Genomic DNA, 19943 nt, shown 5'->3' on the forward strand with positions numbered 1-19943 from the left:
GTGTAAACATCACATTAGAGCACTTTCAGGATGGCTGTGGATAAGCCAGTAGCATTTCTTAAGTGTAATTTGTTTAATTCACTAATTAATTCATTAATTCTAGCTCATATAAAACAAAAGTACACTTCCTCCACTTAAGGAATGAGTTGGGCTGATTAGAAAACAAGAGGAATAGCATCAGCTGATAGATGGCTGAAGGGATATGTCGATATACATTGCTGCCTACATTAACTAATCTAAACACAAACTGATGGTATACTTCTGAAAATCTCAAAATTCCCAAATCTCCAATGTAGCTGCAGTTACTTTTTACTTTGCTACTTACTCTGAGATCTAGATGATGGAATCAATTATGTATTTTACAACAGCTGTCAGTGAATGGGCCTGCAACTTAGACTGAATATTCAATTGTTGTTTTAACTACAATTAGTGAATGGAGATTGAGATAATTACAGTAAAAGCACACTTGTATGACTGACACTGTGACCAACACTGTTATATTTTTGGCAACAAATAAAACACGTCAACACAATATCATCCCTATCTTTTTAATCCAAATTCAATAGCACTGTAATTATTACCTCTATGAAGCTAGCTTTTGTTGACATTTTGGTGTCGACTAATTGATAGTGATAACTGCTAATATCTAAGGATGCTTTTAAAGTTTTTATTCATGTTTATTCATTTAATTGTGCTACAGTATAGTAAAGGTTCCATGTTATTAGTCATCCCCTTAGACATACAAATACCAAGCATACCTTACAGCGTAATGCACATGTGTTTATGTGTTTTCACATTTAAGACATGGAATAATAAAACTAAATTTATGTGTCAAGGAAAAACAAGTGTGATTATAATTCTCAATGCATCTCCTCTGACAAAGTCTCAACAGCAGCCAAACTTTTCACAGCAGACATTTTGATTTGTCACAGCATGAAAAGCACAATGTTACCCAATAACATTAATGTTGGCTCTGTACCATTTAGGTGTCCCAGCAAGCCATGAGAGTGGGCCAGCATGAAAAACACATAGGCGCTGAACTTATAAAGTCAAGCGCTGAATTAGATTCCTTGATGGAAGGCAGGTGTCATCAAACGTAAATTTAAAGGCCAATTCATAGCTTCTGCTTGATTGCTGCCATGTTGCTATTCATGTTGCTATGGATAATATGGCCAATAATGGCCAACAGCTGGCGCTTAGCTTTTCACAGTCAGCCAACTTGGCAAACGTTATGTTACTGAAGGCAAATTAGCGTAATAATTTAAAATAGCATATGCTAATTGAAGACACATGAGCAACATTTAAAAAATGATTAAACCAGCTTACTTCCTAAAGTTATCCGTACAGGTAAAACTTTCACACCTGGTGTCATCATGAGTGTGGCATTGCTCTCTCACTAATGAGAATTTGTGTGTTTGTTCGAGGGTGGGAAATGTGCGCTGCATTGAGGTATGAGGTAATGAGAAATTTGACTTTTATTCATTAATGTTATATGGGGACTGGACTTAAAGAGGTAAACTGCTTCCTAAAAGGGTGGCTTGTCTTACCACACGTGCCCATCCTTTTCCAACATTCGTAAACTGAGGCTGACAATAATTAGGCAATAAAATGAGAGTCTGTTTCAAGGATTAAAGATGAGTTGATTTATCTAAATTGTACTGAGGTTTGACAGTGTCACTAAATTTAAAAGTTATTACTTGGCACTGATGTAAAAAGTCTGGCATTGTGACAACACACTCTTATATTAAACTACCAATAACTCTATTTCAGCATATGGAGGAAGATTGACCGCATGTGTGGTCACATATGATATCTGCCGTAACTTGTTGATGTTGTGCCGTTTTGTTCGAATCATACTCAAATTACCAGCATTAAAATGCCCTCTGTTTATACCAAATGGGTGTGAGCCCATATGTTGTGTGTTATACTGAAGATTTGAGGTTGTTCACTTCAACTGTCCAACAGTGATGTCACCAGTATAACAACAGAGCAAAAGACAAGACTGCCAATTTTTCAAGCTTCTGGAAAGTACAAAGTCATAACACTGTCATAAATTTCTCTATAATTGGTCACACACTTGAAACTGCTAAATATTTTGAAGCTTTTTTAACCATATCTGTGGAAGAAGAGTTATATCTGTGAGATCAGTACTTGACAGAGTCAACCAGTGACAAACCTTTCATAAGCCCAACCATGAAAACAGCATTATGCAACAACAGTCTTTTAAGTATCTAGTGATTCAGCTTCTAAAGTATCAACAATGATTCAGCTCTTGAATTATTCCCCTTCATTGCAACTCTTAGCTATACATCCTCCATTGTATTAGCATGCGACCTCAGTCCTCTTTCACTGAAGTTGAGCCACAGAAATGGGCCAGAAGAAATAATTTTGGTACTGTCTTTTTGAGTGCTTCACAGTGAAATGTTGTACCCCACTTTCACCTCTGATGGAGCATGCTTGTGAATACGAGTGGATAATCAGACACTAAGATATCTTTTCAAAAAAACGCTTTTGACAGGTTTAAAAGCTGATGTGTGTATCCACAGTCCTCTATCAGCTCAGACGAGAGATAATCTTCTCATAATACACAGCACACTTATCTATAAAGACTGGGTTTATTTTGAGCAATTTGGTTTGACAAGGAAAATGTGAAACCTTTGTGGCTTTTTTCCTTTGAAATCCAAACACATAATGTTCCTGTAAAGCGGTCTTCATTTGTGAAAGCAAATAGAAAATAGGAAATAGAGCATCCTCAGAGTGTGGCACCTCAGATACTCTCAATCAGACATATAATGTATCCCTCTTTTTTATGACCAAATAAAAGCATATTTATAAATTTTTAGATTTTCTTTCACAAGGCAAGTCAGTGATAATTGGCTTATAGCCTTCACAGTTAAACCATTTTGTAATGTTTGATTGATCTCTTGTTGGTGATAGTATGTTTAATTAAAAAAATCCTTGAATGGTGAGTCCTGCAAAAACCTTCAAGAATGATGTGCTTTGAGAAAATGTCAGCATAAGAAGCTACGATATTTCTGTCTCTAGACATGCACTGCCTGCCATAGCGTCTTCTGTTCATCCTAATTATAGTTTACATTTGTGTTCAGTACAATTAGGCTCCACAGCAAAAAATCGTAGAATGTTATCTTAATGAGTATCAATTTTCTTTATTAAATTCAGTTATTGGACATTGCTTGGCTGTATGTGAATCTCTTGTAAAACAAAAATCAAACACAAAGTGAGCCAAATAATTTCTTTACATAATTCCATTAGAGCCAGATATTCTGTAGACAGATTTAAAAAAAAAAAAAAAACACAGAAAAATGTGTTCCTGCAGCACTTTCATGCCAGGCTTTTGTGAGAATGCAGAGATCAGACTGAGGAAACAATTGTCTGTTCAATGACTAAATAAACAAGGAGGAATCTTTGGGTTTGATTTTTATGAGGTTTTTTTTTTTTGCTACCTCTGTCTCCAGCATGGCGGCTACTGAGCTGACTCATGCATTACTGAAGCCAACACAGCATGCTCACTCAGAAATGTATATATTCAGCTTATAGCTTCTGGGTTATGTGTTTGTTCTTTTTGGAATCCAAACACATGAGATGTTTTTCATGAAAGAAGTAGTTTTTTCAGATTTTTGTTACATTGTACTTTTACGGCTGAGTGAAATGTATCTGTAGTACTGTTAAGAGTATCAATATTGCACTCTTGTTTGGATCTAAATATGTTGAATTTGAAGTCCATTTTGGCTTGATGTGAAAGAACCATATTTGCAAGTTGGTTCCATTTGAAACCAAAACAAATCCAAATGAGAATTTTCTACACTTTTATAAGTGAAATTCAGTCCTGAGGAAACCCAAGTCAGAAAACGGCAGAGACACACCACAATCCTCACATACTACTGCTGGCTTGACACCTCCATTACAAGTATAAGCAGTCTTTGTCAAGTGTACAATAAAGATGAACTTTCTGTCAGAAGTCATCATTGAAGGCTTCCCTCGTTACATCTCTCTGCCTGTCGGCCTTCAAACAGAGCTTTCAAAGTGTACGGCTGCAGAGAGCTTCCTTACCTTGTCCTGAAGTTAGCCGGGTGTGGATGCCCATCATACAAAGATAAAAAGTCATATTCCTCCTCCACAGCGAAAGATTGAAAAACTATATGAATCCTGTTTCCCTCCTCAGCAACAATCACCCAGGTACAGTTCGCTCCATTGGGATATCCATATGGAAACCCAGGGCTTTCTATCGTCCCATTCCTCCCTTTTAAAGTGCCTCCGCAAGTGTGGATAAAACCTGGAAGGAAAGAAAAAAAAAAACATCCAGTCATTATCTAATGCATACAGTGAGTGTGTATGACTCTCTCATTTGTGGAAATGGAAAAATTACTAAAATGCCCCTCAACATATGCAACAGAAGGAGTAAATTGTAGGCATCCTTAAAGAACATGTGCTTAATTTCGCCTGGTGCAAGCATCCAAGCAGCAATAAATAACCTGAATGTCTTTAAATGTTTAAATAAGCCTGTAGAGATTCTATTGCAAGTAACATTTTTATTGTAACAACCACATGCACCCTGTAAACTCCAGGTGCAATAATTCTTCAACTGAGGACAAATTGTTTGGAAAATCCACATTGTTCTCAGCTGGCAGGAGGTGTGAGGGAAATCTGGCAACCAGACTAAGAGCCAAGTTTTGTGTTTCCATTTATGTTTTCAGTTCCCCTTCAAATTAAAAAGAGAATAGGCTGCAACACCCACTGCTGTAATAATGGAAAAGAAATGCATAATTGAGGACCACAGTGATGGGTTTCAGTGCTACATCGAACAAAGCACTTGTGTTGCATCATTACTGCCCAATTCTTTCCAGATGGTCAGAAAGCCCCAGAGACAACCACCAAGCAAGGGCTTCCAATTTGATGCCACGAGCCCTTAACACTCTGTTTCACAGCCCACACAAGATACTGTATATCTTCTCACCTCATTCCACAGGCTTGCTGAAAATCAATACCCTTGACATATTAGGTTAAGCATTATACCATCATTGTCAAACCACAATGATCTGAGTGCGTGGATAACCTTCATGGTGTTAATGTAAATGACTGAATGTGCCACAGTTAAGGAACTCTAATGCAAATATGTAAACATAATCTGTTTGACTCATGCACAGATATTTATCTCTTTTCTCACACAATCACACCTATTCTTCCACATACAATGTACTCCCACACTTGCATGTACAATGTATGAACATGTGCCCATACACACTGTGTCACAGCACGTAAAAAAAAATGTTTTATTTGAGGCTATCTTGCGTGTTGTCTAATGAAATGCAAACTTAATTAAGATGCATGGTTTACCCCTCACAATTTACTCCCAGTGTAATTAGCTTTTCACACTCTGTAGGTAAAGGATGTTTTGCATAGTGTTGGCCATCCATACACACTGCAGTATGGCAAAAAGGCGAAACACATGGATCACTTGGCAGCTATGCAACTCAAACGGCCCCTAGACAGACAGTATTTTTCCCTATTATATTGTATATACGCCTCCTTATAAACTGATGTGAGCAAACAGTCAAAATGTTAAACTGTGACAAACTGACAATTAATTTCCCCTTGTCAAGCTGTTTCATTTTATTATTTTTGAACAAAGCCTGGCAACAGCTTACATTCCACAAAAAACAACTCTGTTATCAAAAATATGATAATCCACTGGAATATTTTTCCACAATCTTTATATCTCACAACACCCTCAGGATATGATACCCACAAGGGTCCTGACCCAGAGTCAACTGCACAGTATATTGTCCTGATAACTGAACTGTCCCCCCCTGACCAATTCACTCATCCTGTATCAAGTGGCCTGACCTAGATCCAGTTATAGATACAATATACATCATACCCATACAGGTTTATGATGTTGTGTCTGGAGATGAGCGGCTGCTGCTGCTGTAAATACTGTGGGTATAAATTCCCGCCAAGGTTTGTCATATGTCTAAGATACAATTATTTCCACCACCATTGAGCAAACAGGGTAATCATGGTAAATTTGCAGCATTGATGCACTGCCTACAGGGTCAACATGATCCAACCTGTGACATGGTACATTATTGCTGCTTTCAAGTGCTCTCGGGAATATAGTAATTAACAGGGCGGCCCTCTTTAGCAATGCAACAAAGTCATGAGTATGACTGGAAAAATGGGGATTTTTGAAAGATGAGAAACTATGATGTGACAGCATTGCAAAAATGTGATATTTGTTATTACTTGGTGGTTTTGTTCACAGAGTATTGTTGCATGTTTCTATTTTTGCTGATTATTTACCTTAAGTTGTCACACATTCATGAATTTAATGAACTGAAATGGGACCTACTTGTTAGATGTCTGATCCACATCCCCTTTTCATTACAAAGATTCCCCCAAAAGAGCCACAAAGACATTTTCCTAGAGGCTACATTTTGCTTGTGTTCCCAACTAAAAGCAAAAAATACTTTGACAGAGTGTATGTATGACTGATAAAAAGAAACAGAGGAACTAATGAAGAGCACTTGAAGGCATAGTGATCCATACCTACAGTGACTATTCAAAATGGCCTTGAACAAGTTTCTGAGGAAGGCATTTCCATTACTGAAGGTGAGCCCACCTGCAGATACTGTTTTAGTTACAATTTAGACTTAATTCACTTCAGTCAAAGCAATGGGACCAGATAATTACAAGGCCAGAAATGCATAACATTACACCATATGAATACTGATGTTCAGCTTCAGCTTATTATTTATCTTGGAAAGTCATTTTATGATCATAATTATGAATACATTTTGTGAGAATTTAATTTTACCTGGCCATGACCACAGGATAATCCTGTTGCACCACATATCCAACAGTAATAGTGAGAGCAACAAATATATTATATATCACCACAATACTCTGTTAACTTCAGTATTGATCTATGATTATTTAAAGGCAAAGTGTAACATTTTTGTACAAACAGTTTTTGTTCAAAGGGGCACAGATTTCACACATAAAGTTCCGTTTACTTGTCATTACGGGCACCACTGAGCCTGTGAAATGTCAGATCTTTTTGTTATGTCTTTTATGGCTCTGGAGGAGCTTTATGAGGTCTGAAAAAATATGACATTTAAAAAAAGCCTGTGTTACAAACTAGAGGTGAGCATGTAGGACATAGAGGGGGACTAATCAAAGATGCTATTGAGCTGCATTATGGGAAATGTAGGATCCAGTTTTTTAGTGCTTGACCCATGCTAGGGACTACAGTGTCAGGAGATCTCTCGGCCTCTGTTGCTTTGATTTTGACCATTCTTTTTTAAAATCAGTCTCTTGTGAGTCCTCCAACTTTATTGAAGTGCAACACTAAATCGCCGGAGAACCTGATTTCAATCTTAAAACACAATGATCACTACTAATACTTGATTTTACGTGTGTTAAAGAGAGACTGTTAAAACAGCCAAATAAAAAATATATGAAACCAGACACATGCATGTTTAATTGCTGCTAAATTACCATGAGTGACGTCAAGTAAAGTAGATATAAGTTGTGGTGAAGATACCACACAATTTTGTAACTGTGGCTAACGATGGTAGGAGCAAAAGTCGAAAATGGTTTCGCACTCTGAAAGATGTCTCAGAAATCTCTCTTTCTATTAAATTACAAGGCTGAGCACAAAGGCGTTCTTTAGTGTGAGAGCCATTCTAGTATAACATAAACCTGAAGCAACCCTGTTTGAAGAAATCAACAGAGCACAGAGAGAAACCTTGTTTCAGGCTCAGTAGCAGATTTAGACCAAATTAGACCTCTACAACTTTAGAACGCAAAAGTCAAGCAACATCATTTTTGTTTCAGGCTCTCTCGTATCACTCAAAGTTAATAACTACAGCAAACACAGCACCCTCTATTAGTCCCTGATATATTTCCGTGTTTGTCAAGCATTAGATGACTAATGTTGTGAACTATTCCGAGTAATGCTGTTTGTGTGAACTGCTTAGCAGTGTTTGTGTGGCTGATTGTTCTGATGTCCTGGGGATGACAGAACAGATGCTCATTGCCAAGATATCTATTTCCCCCTTTCTGCCTCTCTCTCCCTCATTCTGCTTCTCATATTTGTGTATTCCTTTCATCCTTCATTATCTCTCTCTCTCTCCCTCTCTCACACCATCTGTGTTTTTCTTTCTCTTTGTATCCCCCCTCAACCTCTTCCTTTCTCACCCTCTCTCCATCTCACTCAACCTTTCCATTCACGGCCTCTTCAGCCAATTGTTCTGTCCTGGCTCTCCACTTTATCCCTCTCTCCCTCCCTGCTCTGCAACTCTTCCTTTCATTTTCTATCTATTGCCCTCCTTGTTTTTTTCCTTTTTTTTCTATAAGCTATCTATTATGAATTAGAATCCCCCTTTTCAATGCTGTGAATCATACAGGCTTGTAATATGTTAAGCACGGTCATCTCCATAAAAGCTGTATCTATAAAAAGAACATTGTAAACATTAATCTTGTTACTTCAAAGAAAAACGAAGCGACAACATGTGCTTGCTTGTACAGGAGAGAGGACATGCATTAAATCCATTTACCATTTAGACCTATACTATGTCTTCTTTGAATTCCACTGTCACCGCTTAGTTGCCTTTTCTGACCTCCATCATCACTTCAATTGTAAAACACACTCCCTGGGGTTTTCTAACCCCATGTTAGCACCATGCTGCAACACCGACCATAAATTGTGATGAGAAACCAAATTAACAACCTGCTGTGAATGCACAGTGGGGAAAATGCGGTTCAGAAATATGAATCGGTATCATAACGCACAAGTGGTAGAAACAGGGGCCTCAGCAGGCAGCCAGGCTGGCTGACAGACAGCTCTAGAACGGTCCCAGCTGTTCCTCAAATAGTTACATTTACCTCTGGCCTTTTGGATATACACACAAATACCACATTTTCACCACACCACACCTCTGATGCTCCTAACTGCTTGTTATATTTGCTGAGCAAAATGCAGACAGGAAAATGGCAGTTGTCTCCCATCCTGATGAGACAGTGTGTACATGCATATTTATATGTGTCCTTGGCCTTGGAGAGCTCCTCACTAATGCAAAAGGGCAAACCAAGACTACTGAATGTGATTTTTTTTTTCTGCCCAGTGAATAGAGATTTGGGCAGAATGAACCCGATAATGAACAAGAGTACTGTACCTTGTGTGGATGGAAAATAACATTGATTTTGTAAACAAAATACATTATGCATCACAGAGGGTATCCCATTATTTTCAAGGCCTAGACAAATGTGTTGCCAGATAAATAGGTTATTTTAATAGTTTACTGTTTACTTTAAGCATAGAAGAAAATGAGAGACAAGATTTTGGCTTGGCTTTATCAAATTTAACAATTAAGTTCTTTTTTTTTTCCCCAGCATGGACTAAGGCATAGATGCCTCCTAAATAACCAATAAATTTGTTGTCCTCCACCAATGATGCAGATTTGTAGTTGGGCCACAAAGAGAAATGATTACGTGCAGCAGACATAGGCAAGGAGTTAATTACAGGCATCTAAATTGTCATAAGTGACAAACAGATCATTGGGTAATAGATGACTGCTGATGGGTATGAGGGATCACTCGTCCCAATCGATTGTTTTTGAACAAACCTTCATTAAACATGCTCAGAAAATAACTATTCACAGTTTGAACTGCTCTCTTCACAAAGTTGCTTCAGGATCCCTCAGGGCAGATTTAACTGCTAGACAAACTCTTTACTTCCACTGGCAGTGAAACTGTTGAATTCTGATGAAAGATTGCAGGACTTAGTTTGGCAAATTTATTGTCTTCCATTTGTTATATTGTCCTTTAAGGGTACTGAATTTACCTGCTGTCTACTGTGTATGCTATATATATTTGTCTTTTATTGAACGTCTATTTTCCCCCAGTTTATGTAGAAACCTGCATGTCCAAAACAATTTTTACAATTGGGTAATAAAGTTTATCTAATCTAACCAAATCCTGCGGCTTAGAACAATTCCTTAGTGGAGTATTTTAGATATTCAATATATTTGAGACATTCAGTTTACAGACAGTTAAAGAACAGTAGCACCCCCATTTGGCTCCAGTCAGTGTAAACTTTGTACATGCTTTAAAAGAAGCAACAACACATATTTCCCTCAAAGTAGCATTTAGGTTGTGAACTAAAGATTTCAAAAAGACTTGTGTACAAGGACCATCTGGAAATCAACAGTGATGATTCATTAGCTATAAAAGAGTGATTGTTTTGAGTTTGCTCATTAGTTACATGTCTAAAGATCATTTTGATGTGTGGACAAAAGCAACACCCGGAGGGATTCAGCTGTGGGTGCTCTTTGGAGGAATATTTGACCAAGTCTTTTGGACCCTTTGAAAGGACTACACTTTGAAAGGTCTACAGCATCAAAACAAAACATATGGTGGACGATTGACTAAGTTTAGGCTCGGGGAGGGAGATGGTTAGGGTCAGGGTAAAAATATCAGGGTCAGAGGCAATCAGAGGCAGAGTAGGGGCAGGTCTTCACATAAAGCATTCTGGGTAAGCATGCCCAACAAGGGCATTTAGTCTCTCCCATATCAGGACATTTCAAAAAGTGGATAGGAAGCGCCAGGGACTGAATCACCAACCCTTATAATAGTAAACTCGCCTTACCACCTGAGCTACAGCTGTGTGATGGTACCCACTGCTGACATTATTGCAGTGTGTCCATGTGTCATGCACTGAGCCTATAGGGACCAACAAAGGTAGAAGTGAACCAGTTACTTTCTCTGAGCTCTGATGTACTCATTTATGACACGTTTATGTTTCAAGGCCAATTACAGTTCTTCTCTTTAAAAAGCTGAGCTTTTCACTGAGTGCTTTGCTACTGCACAGTCATATAATTCATTAAGTTACCATGTTAATATATATTATTACTACTGTGTTTAAACTCCATTATTATTCTTTATTACTTTAACCAGCACCTGGTATTTAAATAGCAAATACAAATGGTTGTGTGTGGTTTTTTTGGGGTTTTTTTGTGAAAGATAATTATGTGAAGTAGCGACTTCAGCTAAAAAAGCCTTGAAAGTTAACTAAGACATTTAATAAGTAATTTGTAAGATTCAGCCACCATTTCTTACTATAAATATTCTGTATGCCTGATTTCTAATGACAAATGTTGTTTAAGGATGCAAGTATCAGCATATGCATAACCAATCATCACAAAATTTCAAAATATGAACTGCATGACCTCATGCAGTGCATAAATGCTCACAGCAATGTGGTCGCAATGAATATGTGGTTACATGGAAAGCTAAATAATACTAAAATGCTAAATTTCAGACTTTTAAAAAGAAATGAATCTTGCTTTAAACACCACCAGTTGATCTATACATGAATAGTGTTTTGCCTTCACCCTTCATACATCACAGTATCTCTCTTCAAACAAATCCTAAGTCCAATATCCACAAGCCTACTGAGCTATGCACTTTCAAGCTCCTCTTCTTGACTTATTTTTGGCATGCTATTATTTTCGCTCCCTGCCTGATACTCAATCTCCCCACGATTGACTGTAGTGTATACTTAGCCAAGGACACCTCTTCTGCCGGACGGTATTTCTTCATTGTTCATAATGATGGGCTATCACAAACAGAGGGGGAGGCAACTGCATCACTACTAGCAATCAAAGTTAAAGTACAAAAAAACCTGCATTGATTTGCACCTGACCTTAAAGGTGAGTCAGCCAATATAGAGATATCCATCAGTGAGGCTTGGTTACAGAGTACTGAGCGGAAAGATGGAGCCCTTACTAAGCAAAACAAAGGTCAATGAACATCCTGGTAGGCTTCCTTTGCTGCAAACTTCCTGTCTTACTGTTGTATCCGTACCCCTTAGAAAACACCACAAATAGAAACAGTAGTGTTATACATAGACACTCCTTTCTGTTGCTGAGTACTGGTTTTATAAAGTCCATTTTTCTAAAGATAGATGAGTGCAGCCATGGGAAATACTTTTTATATGCAGTGTCATGGTTAATAAAGTGATCTGAGCGAAACTGAAACCTCTACAATAGTTAAAATAAAAGTGAATTAAAAGTATAAATTATGTTTCCCTTGAACCTAATAGAAAAGCGGAATGGAGAGAAACAAAACCCCTTTGTTGCTTGTCTGCTGTCATAACTTTACATCATGAATCTTCAGGGTCTGCACCATATCAAGTCAGAGCTACTGCAGCACTTAGGAGTTATATTTAGAGGTAATTTTGTTTTTAGAAATACAAGCACTCTTCTCTCAGATATATGACAAGCTGTACTCTGAGTCTCAGACATAAAATGTGGAGGAAAGAGAAAATAATTTTTCATCAGCACAACCAGGAATACAACAATCATGATTGATAGGGCCAAGACAGCAACCTTAGTAAACAGAAATCTTAAATTGATGTCCCGACGGAGAAAGATTTTATCTGCGTGGCTGTGCTGCACCTTCACAATTCATACTGATAGAATGTGCATAATCACAGTCCCTCACCATGCTTGTCTGCATGCTTGATGAAAGGAAAATGGGCTCCATACAACAGAAACAGAAAAGAGGTTTTCTAGAGAATTACTATTACCTCATGAGTGTGTCACTGCAATTTGGAAAAAGCCTCTGAAATATTCCATTTGGTGGTTTTAAATTGCCAACCACTGAGGTGAAAAATACTAAAATCAAATACACTGCCACTCTGAAACACAGCTGGCACATGCACAAATATGCACACCATTGCACAAGGAAATAACAGAGGTTTTGTGTCTGCTTGGCCAAGAATAATAACTGTCTCCCAATGTAAGGGTGCTGCTGGTGCTTTAGCTACTTCCCAGCAGATACAGTATTTTATGGCTAGACACCAATACCTCCTCAAAGTGCTACTGAGCCATATTGCACCTGATGCCAGGCCACCACTGTGAGAGCTGCTGTACAACACAAAACTGCGAGCCAACAGCACATCTAATAGGACACCTGTCTCACTAGCCTCCAATCTTGTCAATTTCAAGTCAGTTTTATTTGTATAACCCAGTATCACGAATCACAAATTTGCCTCAGGGGGCTTTACATTCTGTAGCCTACAGCAATACAATATCCTCTGTCCTTAGACCCTCGATTTGAATAAGGAAAAACTCCCTTAAAAAACGAAAGAAACCTCAGGAAGAGCAACAGAGGAGGGATCCCTCTCTCAGGATGGATAGACGTGCAATAGAGTTTTTGTGTACAAAATAGAACACAAATTTTAATAAAACAGCATTGAACAGGGTAACAAAATTGTAAAAGATCTTCCAAACAAACAATCCATACTCCACTTTCCCCAAAAGAGGAAAAGGAGAGAAGCACACAACAATCTTCTAAAGACAACAACAGAGACTGTTTTTCACTTTCCCAGTAAATAATTTCCTATTTCCATCCTATTGACTCAGAAATCATCTCATGAAACTCATCTCACTAGTAGTCACAAATTTATAAACCACTTCATTAACATTTAGCAAGCTGGAGATTCTCCAGAGAGGAGCTCTTCTGCTGTTCTACACCTGCCGACTTGTGTCACCCTTAGGAGAGGAAAATAATGGCAGCTGGAGTTCTGACCTGCAGACTAGACATGTTGAACATGCTTTCTAGAGGGAATGAAAGCAGTACTTTTCTGCAATTTTAACATTTGCACCACCTGCAGGCAGTGAGTCTTAAAGCTGCAGTTTTTGAAACCTTTTGTTGTCTTTGCATGTACAAGATAAGATAAGATAAAAATGGAACACCGTTGTGTCACACTAATCAGTGTTGTTTATTTAAAATAAAATAATATAAATAAATAAATAAATACAGTTCAGCTTGTTTTGTTCCGGTTTTTGCTTCTGATCATTTTTGTAAATGACTTTATTGCATTTATTTACCTTTCTAAATACTTATGACCCAGGCTTAACTTTAGGATTTGTCAGGTACTTGACCATCAGACAAGTCACTCTACGTGTTGAGTAATAAAAATATTAATTTGTCCAGGATAAACATTTGTTCAATTAACAGATAAATCATTAAACAATCACATTTTCCGATTTTTTGGCTTCTGCATCACCTGTTTGTTTTCCACACAGATAAAAATCTGGTAAATAGCCCCTTCCTTTCCTTTCCAAATAAAGCTTGAGGCTAGAGGACACACAATGACCCTCAGAGAAGTGTGAACTAAACTCTTCCCAATATTCAGCAGAAAATATGCTTAGATTGACAAAAATCAGACTTTTTGCAGGTTTAAAGTATAACATGAAACATCAAGTACAAACACACATCCACACTGAGCAGGTTTTAGAAATGAAAAAACAAAAAAACAAAACAAAAAACAGTTGGGACACTTATTGCCTTTTTGCACAGGAGTAGGGGCTGTTTAATTGTCTGTAGATGTCTGTATCTGCTGTTCTAACCTTCTGCTTCTGTTACTTTCATTGCCTTTAGATGCCACAGGTTGGACTGGAACTGTAGGTCTGAATTCAATGATATTGGCTGGGCCTAGGCTCAGCTTCTGTTGTGACCAAAAGTAGACCTGACTTTTTTTTACTGAGAATGGACAAAGATCGATGAATACCTGCTTTAATAAATGCAGCTCCACAGGCCAGGACGAAAGGCCAATACACTGCAAGGAACCCTAAAATCAGATGATTAGTCAATCAATAATATTTTTCAGTATGAGAGAGATTACATTTTTGCCACTTTTTTAACTTCCAATGGAGCTGATCTGAAAGCATCTCACAGACAATTGAGATTATATTGCATGGTCTACTTGGCTAGATCTATTTTTCAACTGTGAGAAATGTACAGTCCCTTGTGCTGCCTCCTCAACATTGATAGCCAAGTGATGTTGAGAGTCTAACCAGATATTTTTCATGCTATTCTCACCTTTCATTTTAATTGCTGTTAATATATGTTGTGGAATCACAGCAATCTCCACTAAGCAGTAACCTCCCCAATTACCTTCACATCACCCCACTTTGTTTCCTTGACCATGCTTCACCCCTGCTTGCTCTCCTTTCACATATCAAAAACCCAGTCGACAGCCACCGACACAAACAAGAGCAGCAGTGCTCACTGCAGAGGAAGATTTGTGAGGGCAGGTGGATATGCCATGGTCATAGGTTATAAAGCAAATAATACTGTGAGTATGGTATATTGTGAATAAAATTCTTAACAGCGATAAAAAATATCCAGTGGTATGGATAATATTTTGCTTCTGTGGACACAGGAAATATATGAGGGATCTGTATGCAGCCATTACTGGTTTATTAGTTACATTTTACTTAAAATTATTGGTTTGTGGCATTTACATTCCATCTTACTAACGTTAGTAAACTCATCACTGCATAAAGAAATCCTAACTACAATGTGACAGCAAATATCTCAGTTGTCATGTCAGGTTTTTTTGAGATTTTAACCACAGCATGGATAAAGCCAATAAACTGTATAAATTCAGTGCATGTGCCTTTAGCCAGTTAACAGAGTTTAATCCCCTCCCCCCTGAAAATGGCACCCGAGGTGCAGAAGACAGTCCACCTTGAATCTGTAGCCTTGACTCTAGAAACAGCCTCTCCTCAACCTATTACATTTAATCTCAACAAACGGTGAGCTGTTTTTCTTCCTGAAGACAAGATATTGCCAATCTCTCTCCCCCCAAGAGTACTGCTTATATTAAAACTGATACCTGAGAAAAACGGACTTAATCAGAACAAGCAAAATATATCCAGCCTTTGCAGGGCCTGTCAGCAACATCTAAGAGTCTGGCCCAGGACTAAAGCCATGGGAGAAGCCAGTAGGTGAGCAGAGCAGTACTTTGGTGTACCACTAGGACTATCCAGTGAGATGTCAAAACTAACAGAGACATCAGGAATCCAAAGAGTAAAATGTTTACTGTTCCAACTTCCTGTATCCTGGAAAACACTATATTGTTCTTTCCAGTTCTACTTCTCCTCTGAAGACTGTCCGCTGTTTTCTTGTACCTCTCTTCTTTGTCTACTGTTGTGGAGATCAAGAACCTGAGGGGCAGTGGGATAATGCCCTGCATTCCCTGCAGATAGTGTATAATTACACAGACAAATTGTAATCCTGATTAGCCCCAGCAGCCTTTCCAGCCTGTTTACATAATCACATTGAGAGAAAGTCTTCATCAAGGGCTCAGTGGCCAGATTACTGTCTGTGCAGAACCCACCTGATTACCAGCAATTAGTGACTGCCAGGTATAGAGTTAAAAAAATCACTAGATTTTGTCAAAATATGGAGGCGAGAAGGAATTTTGACAAAAACAGTGTAATCAAAAGAAGCAGAAGTAGTGGGACACAACAGATGGACAATTTTCAACAATCTGTTCATTATCATTAATCGTTCACTGTCATTCAACATCCTAATGTCAGTGCAGTAAACAGGGCAGTGCCTGTGTGTTCTGTTTGTCCTCTCATGTGGTTTCCCTTCAACTTCCCATGACGATGATGTCCACTCCTGCTCTCCTCTATCAGGTCACTGCTACAACTGTCCAGCTTGAGGACGTCCCAACAGACAGACACTGAATATTTCAGTAGGTTGTAAACTGCAAGCTACCATCTGAAAAGGACCTTAAGTACCAGAACATATGAGTTTCAGTATGAACCATATGCAATATGAAGAGTTGCTCCAGGAAGCTGTAGCTGTAACTCCACACTGGATCCTCTTCACTTACAGTTTGAGCATATTACCATTCTCTCACATGACATTATCCACTGCTTACACATGCATGTGTCATAAAGATGGGGTGCTCTCAGCTCTGTGACTGTTTCTTCTATTGTGAACTTGACCGTTCGTCATTGCATTGAGGGATGCGGTGTCATTGTCAAAAGTGGCAAGCACGGCTCAAGCACTCAAGAGAAGATAGAGTAAATTGCTCACTGTCAGTGTAAAGGAATTCAATTTGTATTTGACCAATGTCTTTTGCTCTGTTTTAAGAAAATCCAGTCCCTGCAATTTAGCTTCCTAAATTTGTGTCTGTGTCAAGCAGTTTTATAAATTCCCCCAGGGTTAGGTGACACAGTTGCAGTGGTTGTCCTCAGTTGGTTGGTAGCGGACTGCTGCAATAAGAAAATATTATTCTGCTTTCAAATACCACTGTGCTGTGTAATTCATTGAAAAACCAAGTTGATCACAAAATTCCATTTGATAATGATGTGCCGAGTGCCAAGAATCAGACAGGTGACTGAGATAACTTTGTGAACTGAGAAACAGAACTGTGCATCGCCTACACACAAGATCCTGTCTCAAAATAATCTAATTTAAAGTCAATGAAAAAGCACCTCTAGCAAAGCGGTGTTGTACAAACTTTGCTAGAGGTTGTTTTTGTTAAGCATCATTATCTTAGTAGGGGGGTGAGTCATGGACCGGATCTCTATCTTTTTACTTTGGCAAACATTGTGTCAACTGTCAGAGCAGAGGAACAACAGCTGTTCCATGGCTCTTCCTCCTCATCTTGCTCTGTCACTATTTCCTTTGCTCTTTTCCAAGAGAGGACCCAGGCCTCCTCCTCCTCCTCCTCCTCCTCCTTTCCTCCCTTCCTCCCTTCCTCCCTTCCTCCCTTCCTCCCCAGTTCCTGACTGGCTGGCTCCCTAATAAGTAACAGAACTAGGAGGTTTGGCAGGGGCCTCGAGGTTTGACATTGCCACAATGTGGGTGGTGATGAAACAGCACTGTGCTCGACTCTGCTTGACTTGACTTGGCTCATTCTTGGTGGGCGCTGCTACTCTGCATGCTGCACATTTCATCCACCCCCAATAGACAGACATGAGAATTACTCACAGGGTGAACAATCTGCATGTAAATTGATATCTGTGAGTGCCCATACAGACACACATACATGCATTCAACAGATAAACAGTCGTGCACTCACACACCGGATGTGCATCAACACACACACATGCCCGAATAAACACAGATTGAGAAGGAAAACATTTTGAGGGTTGGAATTGGATTTGCCTGTTTTTCTTTGGCTTTAATTTTAGTCGGAAATGAGAATTTCACACAGTAAGTGCAACATTTATATATCGTACACACACACACACACACACACACACACACACACACACACACACACACACAGAGTGTGCATACTTATACACTCAGTTATTATAATGAACACTTAACTGACTTAACAAGGAAGCAAGAAATTGTTTTTATTTGTTTTCTGTAAATATTTAAATGTCAGAGGACAATAGATGAACACATGGTAATTCCAGTGTGGCAAATGAGCAACAATTGCTTTTACTGATTTCTACACTGTGGTAAACATGGGTAATAAAAACAGAGGGGGGCAGACAGTTGAGTACAAAGTTGAGGAATTTGTTGCTTCAAATTTACAAAAAAAGAGCAAGACTAGCTTTTGAAAAACTGTATCAGAAAAGTGGCATCGCAGTAGAGCTAAAATTTCCATTAGTCTGAGTAAAATTAGTAAAAAAAACATGGAACCAGCGGTTACCTCACCAGCTACAGCGAGTATTCAAATGGGCAGATCCTGAGAAAGAGCCAGTGGAATACTAACAAGCCCACCTTACACCTGCCTGCACTGGCAAGTCCGATAAACACCAGTCGACAAATTGGTTCCACACTATTAATTGCCTCGGCCCTCTAAATGGTTCCAGTTGACATTTCTAGTGAGAAATGGGTCTGACGCAAATCCCAAGTAAATACTTGGAAAAAGTCGACCTGGAAAAAGAGAAATGTGGACCACTTTAGCCTACATAAATTAAAATCTGTGAACATCCTATAGGAAATCTGCAGTGCATGCACTTGCGCCTCAACAATTCACTAGTTCACTACTAAGAAAAGCAGCTCACGTAGGCTATTAGAAGAAGCGTAGGCTACTGCAAGAATATCTATTGAGCGACTCAGTCAAAGCCTGCATTGAGCGCTAAACCAGTGAAATGCGTCCCTTAAAACTCCATCCAGTAAACCGTGGTAGCTTATTTTGCGCACGTCTGTACCGTTAAAGCTTTTGATTTCTGGCACGCACACACACATACACACACACACACAGACACACACACACACATACACACACACACACACACACACATACAGAGAGAGAGAGAGAGAGAGAGAGAGAGAGAGAGAGAGAGAGAGAGAGAGGCACACTAAGCGCATCAGAAAATAGAGAATTGCTGCAGTGCCTCGTACCTTTCACACAAGTGAACATCAGTGAAAAGATGAGATTCCAAAAAACAATTCCCGTCCTAATCCTCATCGTTTTGGCTTGAACAAAGTCCCCTCGGCCACATTTAACGCATCTCCTGTTGAAAACGTCCCGTAGTTCAATAGATCCGTCGTAGTATCCGTCTCTGTAAATCCCCTTCATGTTCACAACTAACACATGTAACCTATGGACTATTTTTTCTCTGTGGGGTTTAAGTGGATCCCCTTTCCCTTCTCGGAGGAGAAACAGGCAGAGCCGCCCGCCGCGCTATGTCAGCTGATGGGAGAGAAGTGAGCAAGACTGAATTTTAGGATAGGACCACAGCAACCTGGATGAGGGCTCAACCATCTCTGCTGAGAGGGGCATCAAGTGTGAAGATCTCTGGCGGCGCGCTCTTGCATCTGCTGTTTAACATCTTTCCTTTTTAACCCCTGTAAGCCGGCTGAGAACTGAGAGGAGTCTAACCTACAATTTGAATGCTGCCTTTATCGATCGGCAATTGAACCACGCAGAGTGAGAGAGAAAGAGAGAGAAAAGGTGGTGGTGGGGAGGGGGGTGTAGAGAGAGAGCGAGAGAGAGAGAGTGAGCGAGAGAGAGAGAGAGAGAGGGAGAGAGATAGAGAGAGAGAGAGAGAGAGAGAGGGAGAGTCCTGTGTAACTATGATGTGGCTGATGTGTGGGTAACAAATCATGAAGTGGGAACGCTGAGGTGTGGGTGGCAAGGGAGGAGG

The 19943-nt window shown here is 39.2% G+C and overlaps 1 protein-coding gene across 4 annotated transcripts in view; it reads right to left on the reverse strand.

Moving 5' to 3' along the window:
- The window catches only part of LOC137191775 (CUB and sushi domain-containing protein 3-like), a 234512-nt gene extending 214952 nt beyond the window's left edge, over positions 1 to 19560 (reverse strand). For 2 of the 4 annotated variants that reach the window (XM_067602160.1, XM_067602158.1), the window contains exons 1-2: positions 19198 to 19559; positions 4072 to 4294 (exon numbers count right to left, since the gene is read on the reverse strand). In XM_067602160.1, the coding sequence (XP_067458261.1) occupies positions 4072 to 4294; positions 19198 to 19375 (401 nt within the window). In that variant the 5' untranslated portion in view covers positions 19376 to 19559. Of the gene's footprint in view, positions 1 to 4071; positions 4295 to 19197 lie in introns of all 4 variants that reach the window. The other 2 variants (XM_067602161.1, XM_067602159.1) reach the window with 2 other exon arrangements.
- Between the last annotated feature and the right edge of the window lie 383 nt (positions 19561 to 19943).

This window comes from Thunnus thynnus, chromosome 10, assembly GCF_963924715.1.
Source record: "Thunnus thynnus chromosome 10, fThuThy2.1, whole genome shotgun sequence".
Taxonomy (NCBI): domain Eukaryota; kingdom Metazoa; phylum Chordata; class Actinopteri; order Scombriformes; family Scombridae; genus Thunnus; species Thunnus thynnus.